Source organism: Anastrepha ludens, chromosome 4, assembly GCF_028408465.1.
Source record: "Anastrepha ludens isolate Willacy chromosome 4, idAnaLude1.1, whole genome shotgun sequence".
In the NCBI taxonomy this organism is placed as follows: Eukaryota; Metazoa; Arthropoda; class Insecta; order Diptera; family Tephritidae; genus Anastrepha; species Anastrepha ludens.
In genome coordinates this window covers 78,897,918-78,911,308 of record NC_071500.1, presented here as the reverse complement: position 1 = coordinate 78,911,308, position 13,391 = coordinate 78,897,918, and the positions used below count along the sequence as shown (strand labels likewise).

The window sequence follows — 13,391 nt, the reverse complement described above, 5'->3', positions numbered from 1 at the left end:
AATAATTGTAATGAGTACAATTGTTGTGCTTGATATGTAGACATCTAATGTTCCGTCGCTTGAATGGAGGATGTATTTGTTGGGTGAATTTCAGAAAAATCACGAGGGAGTTACTAAGTCCATAATTAATGCTTTCGTATCACAAAATGTTGCTTTTATTACGTCGTACGGGAATGCCCATGTTACTTCCTGTATTTATAGCACCTCCGCAAGCTTTCAGATTACTTCACATAACAAATGCGTTGTTCTCGTTTGGAAATAAAATTGATGTGAAAAATTACATCATTTAAATGTGCACCATGTGCACGCCTACAGATAAAATCTGACAAACAGTCGATTCATGAATGCCTCATTCTTGAGAACGTCGAGATATTGATGTTGAAGGTTGTTCAGCAGCGATATTCTCAACTGAATGTCGAGTTTTTGGTTGGCCATTTTCTTGAAATTTTTTCATCAAATGTCAACGATGACAGTAAAAAGTGTCGTTTAGGAATTATTCACAGCTGACATCCAGGCGTCACTTTTGAATGACCCTTTTGTAAAATCCTTTATTTGGAAGATTGGTCAGGAAATTATCACCTGTAGAAATCTGTGGCTTCTGGTCGAAGTGTAACGTTTTCAACATTTTCTTTAGTTATATTGGTTTTTCCAATAAGAGCGTGTGTATAATGCATTAACAATATATTATATTTTCTTATTTGAAAGACTCATATTGTCCCCGAATGCAGTCATCGGAGTCCAACCACCACCCAGCGCAGACGAAGAGCTTCAGCTGCCTTGTGAGATCCGCGTAACTTTGGCTCAATTATGTTCTGGATATTGTAGTAGTTTAAATTCCCACTTATTCAGAATCGACCCTGACATACTCAGCATATTATATGTTAGGCATCTGAAGGTGCCCTGCATGATACTTACCCCCTATGCACATCACCTCTTAAACCCACTCACCTAACACCCCTCTCCCTCTGGGGCTAACCCGTTGAAACATCATGTTCCCTGATCCTATCGTTAGATGAAATAGATGATGGCGATGACTTGATGAACTTCTACAACAACAATAACGGCGAAAAACGTTGACATCATAATTTATTTTTGGTGTGTGGGAATAAGAAGAAGTCGTTGGGTGCTTTAAACGTAGGATTCTATTCGACTTTGGAATGCTCAAAAATTCACTGGTTTGAGCCGATGTGTGAAGAATCGTCGCCCGTCACTTCACGATGTTTTGATGGATCGCGATTGAAATTTACCAACATTTCTTTTGTGATTATGGAATTATGCGGTGTTCAACGCGATTAAATCTTTATGATAGCCAAATATGCATGCAATATTGAATGTATGCGAATGGAACTAATGACCCAAGCATGTCTCAATCCCACGTCACACGTTTTCGCACACCATCGAATTTCCCGGTACAAAAACCGATTTTGGGCGATCTTCACGAAATGCGTACCGCTTGCGCCTACTATTGAATTAAAAAAAGCAATGAAAACGGTGGCTCGGGATGTCACTTCATCTCCAAAAGTCGAAGCGGTTTGTATGTCGAAAGCCATTGCAAGAAATTGTTAACGGTCAAAAATCACATTATGATGACAATGAGTGGCAACACTCATTTGACTTGCAAATGCATTTCAGCATTTTTTCTATCCAAACTTAAGCACGTTTTTATTTACCACTTGAAATTTGGTTTATGAATAAATTATTAAGTTAAGAATGCATATTTTATTTCTAAATTGCCATGTTTTTTTTTACTCCGAAACCAAAAATAGCTTAGTTCAAATTAAGTCCGCAACAGTCGTTGTACATGTATTAATTGTTTCGCAATCAATGCCTTTCAAATTCATGGAGAACCGTAAAAAAATTTTATCCAAACAAGTTACATTTTTTTTTTTTAATTGTGTTACAAATTAAAATTCTTCAATTTAATGGAAACGGTTATCCAAAAGCATTTCTGAATTACGCAAACGGATTTGCAAAATTGAAATTGAACGAAACTAAAGAAGAACTCAAGTACTCCAGATCAGGCGACATGATATATTAGGTAGTGTATTATCGTTTTCAGAAGTTCATTGCTAGAGTACTCCTCACGCAACTTGCAGAAAGCGCAATTCCAATTATTTTTTCCCATTTGAAAGTGGAACATTATCCTCTTCGTCGCGATTACAGCTCTTACCAAACCAACAAGCTTCAAATATTTGGGTGTGGACACTGAGAGTGAGAACACATCATCAACAGTCTCATGAAAGCGAGGATTAGATAAATTAAACAAATGTTGGAAGTATTGAAAATGCTCCAATTACTGGGGTACCGTAAAAACTGATCCGGTTGCCCAATCTCTTGTAAAATTCTCGCCAACAGTATTTCAAATGCTCTGGATCGCGATTGGTGAAATTCCTGATCAAGCGAGAGATCTTATTTGGTGGCATTCTTGTAATCGCAAACAACATTCTTGTAATCGGACGGAGATTTCGTTTCCCTTGCGCTCATTCTCGTCATTGCGGTGTATTGGGGCGTATGCCCAGGAGACTTTTGTGTTGATGTTAGTGCTGCATTCAACAGCGTCGTTTACATTTACGATGCAACGCCAATGTGATCAAAAGCACTACGATAATAATTTTCATATTGAGTAAAAGCTTCGATTGGGGAAAAAGTTTTGTGACAAAATGAAAATATCTACATATGTACAGTATTGGCCAAAACTAAAGCACAGCCCTTACAGGATATCTAATAATGCCAATACTTCAATAAAAACCATGTGAAATATTGCATTTTTTTGTACCATGTTTTTCTTAATAATTTGATAATTTTAATAATATTAATAATAACACATAATTAGTAAGACAATTCAACTAACAAACATCAAACCAGTGCTGTCATTACAAAAAAATTATGGGTGCTTACTTTTGACCATATCATTTTTGAGTGCTAAGGATATTTTCAATTTTAGTCTTTTATATTAAAAGTTTTGAATATTTTTTGTTATGTTTTATTAATACCGAATTATTTAAAAAAATATGGTACACAAATATGTAATGTTTGACACGGTTTTTTATTGAATTATTTCGTTTTATTAGAAATCCAGTAAGGGCGGTGCTTTAGTTTTGGCCACTACTGTATCTATGTATATTTCACACTTAACTTTATTTAATAAAATCAGCAGCGACCGCAGCAAATGAATTGTAATAAAAGCTTATTGATTATTTTCATATGAATATATTAATTATATTTATTTGTAAATTGCCTGTAGTAAAATGCTTATTACTTGTCAATTCCTCCAATTTCTTCGTTTTGCAAAAGTAAGTTTACAGTTAGATAAGTAAATGTATGTACACATATTTAAATATATTTATGTACATACATACATATAAAGTATTGTTGGTATAATATACATACATGCATACATATGTATATAAATTGTATTTGATAGATGTCGTAGCCGAGTGGACTTGGGCGTTATACCACCGTTCGTTTAGTTACGGGTTCGATGCCTGCAGGAGTGTCAAAGATTAAATTAGAGTAAGGTTTATATTACGAGTATTGTGGCATTCGACCTTCCGCAGATAATGGCAAACCTTCGGTTCAATTTTTGCCGTGAAAACACTTCTGATAAAACTATCCGCCGTTCGTAGGCAGCATAAAAATCGAAATAGAAATGACTATACCAAAATGTTCAGAATGATGGAAGAAGTCAATTTAACCATGTATGAACGTCCGTCCGCCCGTGCGCACGGCAATTCATGCAAAAATGAATATGTTTGCGTAAATCTTAGTACAAATTATGAACCCAAGAAAATAAATATGACGCAAGTAAAATTTTGAAAAATGGGCGTAATGGGTAATTCGTCTCTCTCTATGACGACTTTTTAAAACTAGTGTTGCACGTATTACTCCCCACCTCAAGCGATCATATAAATAATGCGGTGAGCATTTTCTATAGCATTTTAGTCCTTGAAAGGATTATCGTGGTGGTGGAACCCAAGGATGATAGACTATCAGATTTGGCCATCCGAAGTAAAGTAGTGAGAGAATTTTGCCCACTCATTTCACACGTATTGACACACTCGTCTAATCAGTCGTTGTTAGATGGTGCCAAGGTAACATGAGGAAAGGCTGTGCTGATTTTATTAGTATACCACCAACACAATCTCAGCATTTTCGTAAACAAACCGTTGTCATAATCCCGCTTACGTCAGCCAATCAGCTGATTCTTTCAAATTCGCTGAGAACCGGTCCGGTCGGACTGGACGGCCTGATCCTGGCCACTCCTCTGAAATCTTTTCACCTTGGTTGAACCTGTATAGCCGCATCAATCCAAAAATTTGGTCGGGTAAAGGTGTATTCATTATGTAGCCTCATTAGCCAAATCTTTATATTGGCGATGCGTTTGTGTGTCCGAGGCTCTTTGGCAGAGTTCCCACTTTGTCTGCCGCTCATCGAAGGAGTTTACTCTTTGCACCTCACGAGCAGACGCTTCTGCGTTTTTGTAGGCAGCTTTCTTTACAAGTATGGCTAAAAGGGACATGCCAGACACATTAGACAAAGTTGCTTTCTACCTTCGGGTAAATTTACGCATTGAAATCGTTTCTTAAAATAACCAAATTTGTGTAAACCATTTGTCATAAAAAATGTTACGGCTATTTTACTTGCCTCGTAAATTTAACAGATTTACGTGGCTTACGAGGTATTTTAGTGTTTAAATGAATACTCTTATTATTTAATATTGAGGAATTAAAAAAATATCTTTTAATTTTCGGTCTGTTACTGATTAGCTGGTCATAGGAGTGGCTATAGGATGGGGTAAAGTTAATATAAGCGAGACAAACAGACATGACATGGGCCATATAACGGGCCCATAATATTTATTTTAAATATTTCACAAATATAAACAACTAACTTCACATACAGATGTGTCTGAGTACAAAAATTCTTGGTCTCATTCTTTTCAAATTAACTTTGACATTTATTCAATCACAAATTATGTTCACCAAATTTAGAACGTCATCCGTTGTTCATTTATGTATTTAATTATTTTCATTATTTAATGTGCGGCTCACTTTTTACATCGTTTTCCGAGGAATGCATGTACCCTTTAAGAAATGCAATGGGTGTATATACGTATGTAGATGGTTTCAGCTGCCAATTTAGGAAATGAATATTATTAACTTTTTTCAATAAAATGATGCACCGTCATATGCAATTTGTGGCATTCACATGTACGCATACACACACATATACACAGCTTTTATGCGTATTGATATTATATAGTACATATATGAATACTTAATTATGTGTAAATTATAATATAATATGTATGCTCATACGTATTATATACAGACATACAATGCACTCATGTATGTGTACTCGTACAATTTATTGAATAAATCATTACAGTTCAATTGTTGATAGATACAATATTTGTACACGTAATTGTGTTTTGTAATAATTTATAGAAATGCTTAACTATTAAGGGGTATCTATAGTATATACATACGAGTGCATACAACATTCGCGGTCGTGAGAAAGGCGTGTTGCAGTGCACGCTTTGACATAGAAACTGGGTAAATTATATACTTATATAATATATATATAAATACTCGTATACATATTTCCAACATGAACTATATTTATTAGATATTTACTTAATTAAATATTGCTTGCGTTCGTGATTTTTGGAATACTTTTGTTTGTTAACATCTCTGATGATGATTGTTAACGCACGCAAAAAAAAGTTGGAAAACTTTGCGCTTTGCCCTGGCTCAGCTTTGGGGTATGTGAACACCTTCATACAAATTTAGGTAAGCATTCACAGTCAAAGATAAGCGGAGCGCCAACGTGAAGCGAAAGTTGCATGACAAAGCATTCTTTAGAAAATAAAAGAACACTGGCGTTCATATACATCTGAATGCAAACATAGAGTATCAATTAGACTGTCAAAACTTGTCGGCGATTGCTATGGTCTTATATATTACTTGGCCGACGATGCCGACTTCTACAACAAATAGTTAAGATTAATGACACGGTTTATGTCGATATAGAATCGAAGTTGTGAGTTAATTAATTTATAGCTAAAATTAAATACTCTTTATCTCGATTTATAAACAAAATTGCGAGTGAGATATTTATCAACACATACACTCCGCGAAATTCAATTAAAGGAACCTTGTTTTTCCTTAAGAACTTTTGAATTAAACCAAGGCGAATCTATGTAAGATGGTAGCAGTAGACCAGCTGATTTGTTCTTTTCTTTCGCCATGTACATTCTGATGCCAGCAAAAAATGAAATAACGAGAAGCCGTTCTATTCGCACTATCGTCGTTTGCTTCTAGTTCCAAATGAAAGTCGACTGTTCAACGCCGTTCGTATGTACAAAATGTTGTTGTTGGTCTAGTGCTATCACTTTTAATGAATTCGCCTTGAATACAACTCTAAACCACATATTTTGCTACATTCTTTAGCAATTTTTATAGAGAGTCAATTAAATCAAAAGGTCTTTGTTTAAATACAATACTATTTTGTTTAAATTTTTAATTCAAATTTAAATCATTTAAGGACACTGTTTCTAAAACAAGAGAATTATTCGGAAAACGCTTGACAAATGTGTATAACATAAAATTATTATTATTATTATTTAGTGACTGGAATGAATACCAGTACTAAAATTATGTTTGAGCATTGGCTGCAGAGGCCATCAGCTCAACATAAAATGAATAGTGAGTCCAACCTTTAAATTTATTTATCAATTCAAAAACTCGGTTTAGCAGTGAAACTACGACATTTAGAAACTTCGAAGGGGGAAGCCATTCTTGCATATCGGCATTTCGCAGCTCTTCCTTTAAATTCGTTATTGGTGACGAAAATGGAAAGAGGAAGGACGTCCCTGCTCACTTAAAAAGAAAAACATTATTTGTAGCCTTGGGGTGCAAAACAAACAAAAGTTGCAAAAATAGTGATTTATTCACGTAAAATGGTATTCCATGTCACCAAATGTATTCTTCTTCTTCTTAATTGGCGCGAAAATCGCTTACCGGATTTTGGCCGAGTTTAACAAAGCGCGCCAGTCGTTTCTTTCACGTGCTAACCGCCGCCAATTGGGCACACCAAGCGAAGCCAAGTCCTTCTCCACCTGATCTTTCCAACGCAGAGGAGGCCTTCCTCTTAATCTGCTACCACCAGCTGGTACCGCATCGAATACTTTCAAAGCCGGAGCGTTTGTATCCATTTGGACGACATGACCCAGCCAAAGTAGCCGCTGGTTCTTTATTCGCTGCACTATGTCTATGTCGTCGTAAAGCTCATACAGCTTATCGTTCCATCGCCTGCGATATTCGCCGTTGCGAACGTTCAAAGGTTCAAAAATCTTACGCAGAATCTTTCTCTCAAACACTCCAAGCGTCGCTTCATCGGATGTTGTCATCGTCCACGCTTCTGCGCCATACGTTAGGACGGGCATGATGAGAGCCTTGTAGAGTGTTAGTTTTGTTCGTCGAGAGAGGTCTTTACTGCTCAGTTGCCTACTTAGTCCAAAGTAGGCGGGTCCCAAACCCTGCGCACAACCAGCTATCCTGGAATGCTTCGCCTTCTCACGTTACCTCACTCCCGAACGGGTGTTCGGAAACTACTCAAAGGATACGTGGGCTAATCCCGGACGTTGTGAGCTGCTTGAACCATATGCAGAAGAATCGTCCTAGCCACTCCCAAGTGAATGGCGGTCAGTAACTTTCCCCACTTGCGTGGACTTCTACACATGGAATCATCCTCCCTCGTCAAATATATTAGTAAAGACAAAAATATGCTTAAAATAAAGAAAGATCGAAAGACGCCTGAGTGAAAGACAACAATTTAGCAGAACAAGGTCATCGTTAAGAAAAGTGAGCGTGACCCTTTTAAGTCCTATCGAGCGATAACGCTGGAAATAAATGAGAAATATAGCTTAAATATATGTATCAAGCCGACTTGTGTGGAAAAAAATTGTATAGGCGTGTCAGCTGAAAAAACTGCTACGTTTGTCTTTCACAAATGCTTATTGAAGCAAAGACGTAAAATTCTGGAAAAGAATACGAAAATTCTGGATAAAATTAAAATAAATATGATTGGTCCCGATGGGAAGGTTTTTGTTCATCGTGAAAAAGCCGAGACTTCAAAACACGGTATATAACAAAGACCGTTAAGCATCCCTGTGTTTTTCCATACATTTGTATGGAAATATTTGGCAAACGCGCCACATTTCTAAATAATTTTAAGTATCGTAGGTATATACAATATTAATTTCTTACCTTTTTCTTTGGTTTTGGCATGTATTGAGCTACCTAAGGAGCAAAAATAATTGCTGAAAATATTTTGGTTTGTGAAAAAAAGGATTTTTTTTTTGTTCTTTATTTTTACTCATTTCGAAGAAGGTTGAAGAAAAAAAGTTGATTACGATGTAATTTATGGTAAAATATTTATTTATGGATTCGGTGGAAGGCAATCAGAACATTTATAAGAGATTTCTGAGTGCTGTTGCCATACTTTATTCTTGCATACAATACAATGGAAACGAGTTTTTCGACGAAGGTTTTCGCCTCCTTGTAGACAAAGACGACAATTTCTCTTCGCTCTGAGTGTATCGGCTCCGGTTGGTTGGTTGGTTAAAAAATGATTCCATAGCCAAACGAGTAGTGAATTGAGAAATAACAGCTGGATTATTCATTTGATTTTCGATGTTTGCAAGGACCAATGTGTTCGATAAAGTCGTCAAAAGAATTCGTCTCGCATCACTTTTTCTAAGTCCATCAACTTCTTTGCAAATACAAAACATTGCCAATGCCATGACCTCCACCCTGTTGCAAAACAAAGCAAGGGTCCATCGACTTGTTAGCCATTTTTATGTGAAATGTGTGACTATTTGATCCATGCAATCGACGCTGATTGGAACAAGGTTTTCCGCAGAAAGGTTATGAAACCTCTTTCCGTAAAATTTTTTTATATCCATTACCAAATCTACATGAAATATGCACACAAAATATATATGAATGTTTCCACTGTACCCATGCGAGTACACTAGAATTTAAACCTACCGAAATGCACTTTTCCACAACTTTTTTCGTTTTTTTGGTATAAAGTATACAAATTATATGTATTATGAATATTACAACACTGAACTTTTTCCGTGATAACTTAGATTTTGTCAAACAGAGAGCTTATTGCAAACTAAACCATGAAAAGAAGAAAAATAGCAAAGGTGCACGCAAAGACAAGTGAATAACGGATAACGGGACTCAAAAAAAAGAAGGAGAAACATGTGTATTCCTTTTCGACATTGCTCTGTATTATAAGGTGGCGAGTACATTTAAAAATTTGTAAGCGTTGGCTTTTGACGTCGTTTCGAAAAAGATGCTTTTTCTGTACTCAAGCGAGTACAATGGGATCGAATGGGTTAAAAACTTTTTCAAAAGAGAAAATTTTCTCATCTGTGAAAATAATATTTCCATGGGCGTTGACCGCGTGCCACCGAAGAAGCTGCTTGCATCTGTCGAATCTGATTTTCTCTAAGCGCGTTGTGAAAAAATGAGCACGAAATTGAGTATAAATTATAAGTAGACAACGCAAACAAAGAAAAGCAAAAATAACTTTTTTCTGCGTATGCATTGTAAAATTTGGCACAGCCTTGATCAATAAAAATGCACTATTAATTTACTTTCATATACTTATTTTTTCAAATATGTTTTCAATGTTTGCTGTTACAGATTTGGTTCGGGGAGTAGTCAGGCATCTCAGAGCAGTGGGGATATTTGTCGCATCTGCCACTGTGAGAGTGATCCACAAAATCCTTTGCTGACACCTTGCTATTGTGCGGGTAGCTTAAAATACGTACACCAGGCGTGTCTCCAGCAATGGTTAACTGCATCGGAAACGAATGCTTGTGAATTATGCAAATTTCCATTCATAATGCATACGAAAATTAAGCCATTCAATGAGGTGAGTAATGCATGATAAGCGAAAATTTATAACATCAATGATAATTTTTAAAGAAAAGGGTTTTAAACTTCGAAAAAAATCAAAGGTTAGTCCGACAAAGCGAATCATTTGCAAAATTTATAAAAAATTTCTTACTACGACCTTGTTTACTTATAATTTCTTATGACCTGAAATTAGGCTTTATGTATGTATTTAGTAGTATTTTATTTATTAGAAACCTTCATCAATATTGCTTGCAGAATAAGCAAACAAGATAGAAAGAGGGGCTACCACTAAGACTTAGGCCATCAGTGAGGCCACAGTGGACATAGGGAATCTATTTAAGTGATCATCTTAACCTATACAGTATCCAAAAGCTATTATTTTAGATTCTGTATCTCAGAAATTATGTTCCCAAAAATTGTGTTCCAAAGTAAGACACATTTTTCAAACATAGGAACAACAAAACCGGTATTTTATAGTAAAAAAAATCACTTCAAAGTACTCCATGCTATTTCGAATCAAAGTTCGATTATGTATATATATTTGCCTGGTAACACTGCAACTAATTAATATTTTTTCCATTTCATTTCATTTATTAATCAATAAACAGTAAACTTACAGATTAAATGATAAATATATAAGATAACAGAACAACGCAAAAAGATATAACTGTCTCAACAGTAGATTCTTAAAAATTAGCTCAAAAGAAGAAAAATCAAATTCTCGGCAAGAACAATAAGCGTTAAATAGAGGTGGCACTTTCCTCAAGGGAGTGTCCGTGTCATACACAATTTTAGCTATTCCCTAATTACAGCGAAGAATACATGAGGTACATTCAACCCAATTTTCATTAGAAGACGATCGTTGGCAATTCATAAGAAGCAGATAATCATTAGAACCCGAGATGACGTCAAAAGCAAAACACATCGACAAAATAGTACGTTTAGCATCTAATGACACGCAAGGTTGATTAATATCGAAAACGGTATGATGGCTTGGGGTCTGCAAAGCTTATTCAGCCGAAAGCAAAGCGTGCCAAACTATCTGAACAGACTCGTATCTATTGATATAAATTGCACGAACATTTTTCCTAATAATTACTGCTTATTCCTGTTTGAGCTGAACAGGAAAGGAGTACAAAGGTTTGAAAGTACAAGGATCGGAAAGCGAAAAACAATTACGACGAATAAATGCCAACAACGCAAAAGGTCAATAATAATAAAATTGATGTGGGTATTAAAACTAAACTTGGGAAGGAAATCGACACTCAAGTCTTTAAACTCATTACTTGATTTCAGCGGAGCATTGGATATACAGGGCCGTCGAGGTAAATCCGGAATGTTGAACTTAAAAACAAAACAATTGGATATTTACTCAAAAATAATTTTATTTGCACTTAACTTTGTATAATGTGAGTACACATATCATAGTTGAAAATTATTCAATGTAACCTCCATCTCGTGCAATTACCTGCTCCACCTGCGGGGACCCGAAGCGCCCACATGCGCGAGCTACCTCCTCTTTGTCCATTGTGGTCATCACTTTCTCGATGGTTGTCTTCAGAGCGTCCTTAGTGTTATGAGGCTTCGCGTTAACTTTTGCTTCAACTGTGCCACACACGTAATAATCAAGAGGATTGCAGTCTGGGCTTGAAGGTAGCCAAAAATCTGGTGACCAGTGGTAGGGTAGGTTATTCTGGAGCCAAGCCTGAGTCTTCTTTGCCTTGTAAGCAGGTGCGGGGTCCTGCTGAAACACATATTCTCTTCCAGCAGCCACGCGGTCCATCCAGCGTTTAACAACTGTTTTTAAAACATGAATGAACCACTCAATTATCTCTTTAGGGCTTTTTCCGGCGCGAAGTGACTCTAGTATCGCAGCTGTTCTGTCCTGCTCTCGACTCATCGTTTCACTAGCACTTACTCCGGCACTCCAATGTCAATCAGGAAACAATACACTAAAAATTTGTCCCTTTATCAGCGGTTTTAGACTTAATGCTACTGCTCCAGAGCTTTCGAAATGTTTTCCGGATTTACCTCGACGGCCCTCTACAGTAAGGCATACGAGTTGAGTCTCAACAATTTAGCGCGTGAGAAATAATCACATTTAGTAATATTGAGGAATAAACGATTACGCAGACACCAACAGTATAAGATGTCAAGCTCAACCTGTCAAGCTCATAATAAATATTTAGGTTATCCGCATACGGGGGGAAATCATACTTAAAAAAAACAAGAGGCAATATAATAAAAAGCATAAACAAGGGACTCAGGTGCACACCAGAGACCCAACAAATGAGTTGAATGATACGTTATCAATTAACAATACAGCGCTTGTTATTTAAGACATAATCCACTTCAGGAGTTCATAATGAAAGCCTAAACGTGCTAGAGCTGAATAAATTCGATAAGATACCCTATCAAGAGTCTCAGAAAATCCGTATAAATTGCTTAATTTGGTGTCCCTTTTGAAATGTAGCGCAATACTCCTCGAAAAAACCGCTAAAATTCACAAACTATGCTATGTCCTTTATACACAATTTGCAATGGTATATTAATTTTAGGGCATGTCATACCCATAGCTAGTCCCTAAAATACTGTTTAGTTGTAAGTTAGAAGATACTGGATTGAAGTCGAAATTTAAAAGAAAAACTTAATATTGCCCTTCTTATTTTTACCGATGGCATAAAAATATAGTCAGAAGCAATAATTCTTCTTATTTGTTTGATTGTAATGAAATTTCAAAGTAAATCATGCGATTGCTAATAGATGACCGAAATAGAAATAGCTACTTTTAGAAAGTCTTGTCTACTTTGGAACACACCCTGTAGTTCTTTTTTAAAGTTTGACTGAGAATTACAAGTACTGAAAAAAGATAAAAGTATGTAGTAGTTACACCTGATTTCTAACATATATATGTACATATGTATATGAATGCTTGTACATAACTGTATAGAGCAGTTCACTTTAAATAGTTATATTTACATTCTATGAATAATTATGAATTATGTTTTGAACTCCAACGAAAATTGTCTATGCAAAAACATTCATAGATGCGTTCATAAGTAAAAACTAAATTTCATTGCAGTGGCGTAGCCTTGATATTTCTGGAATTGAACGAAGACGCCTCTGTTGTTCGGTATTGTTCCATTGTGCGGCGGCTTTATGCGTTATTTGGTCACTTTGTGTATTGATTGAACGTGCCGCCGATGATGTGAAACGTGGACTGATTGGTGAGGAATTAGTTTTATTTTATTAATTAGTAGTATTTGTATTTACTTTGATTTTGTTATTTCAAGATATTATTATTTTTTTTTATAGATTGGCCTTTCTGGACGAAATTGGCCGTTGTAACGGTAGGCCTCACCGGAGGCGTTGTATTCATGTATATTCAATGCAAAGCTTACCTACATTTATGTCATCGTTGGAAGGCCAGGAACAGGTTCATACTAAATTATC

At 36.0% G+C, this 13,391-nt stretch overlaps 1 protein-coding gene across 7 annotated transcripts in view; it reads left to right on the top strand.

Annotated features, from left to right (window-relative positions):
* The window catches only part of LOC128859950 (uncharacterized), a 51,396-nt gene that overhangs the window by 31,650 nt on the left and 6,355 nt on the right, over window positions 1-13,391 (top strand). For all 7 annotated transcript variants that reach the window (XM_054097125.1, XM_054097124.1, XM_054097123.1 and 4 more), the window contains exons 3-5: window positions 9,723-9,954; window positions 13,021-13,165; window positions 13,254-13,374. In XM_054097125.1, the coding sequence (XP_053953100.1) occupies window positions 9,723-9,954; window positions 13,021-13,165; window positions 13,254-13,374 (498 nt within the window). The remainder of the gene's footprint in view (window positions 1-9,722; window positions 9,955-13,020; window positions 13,166-13,253; window positions 13,375-13,391) is intronic.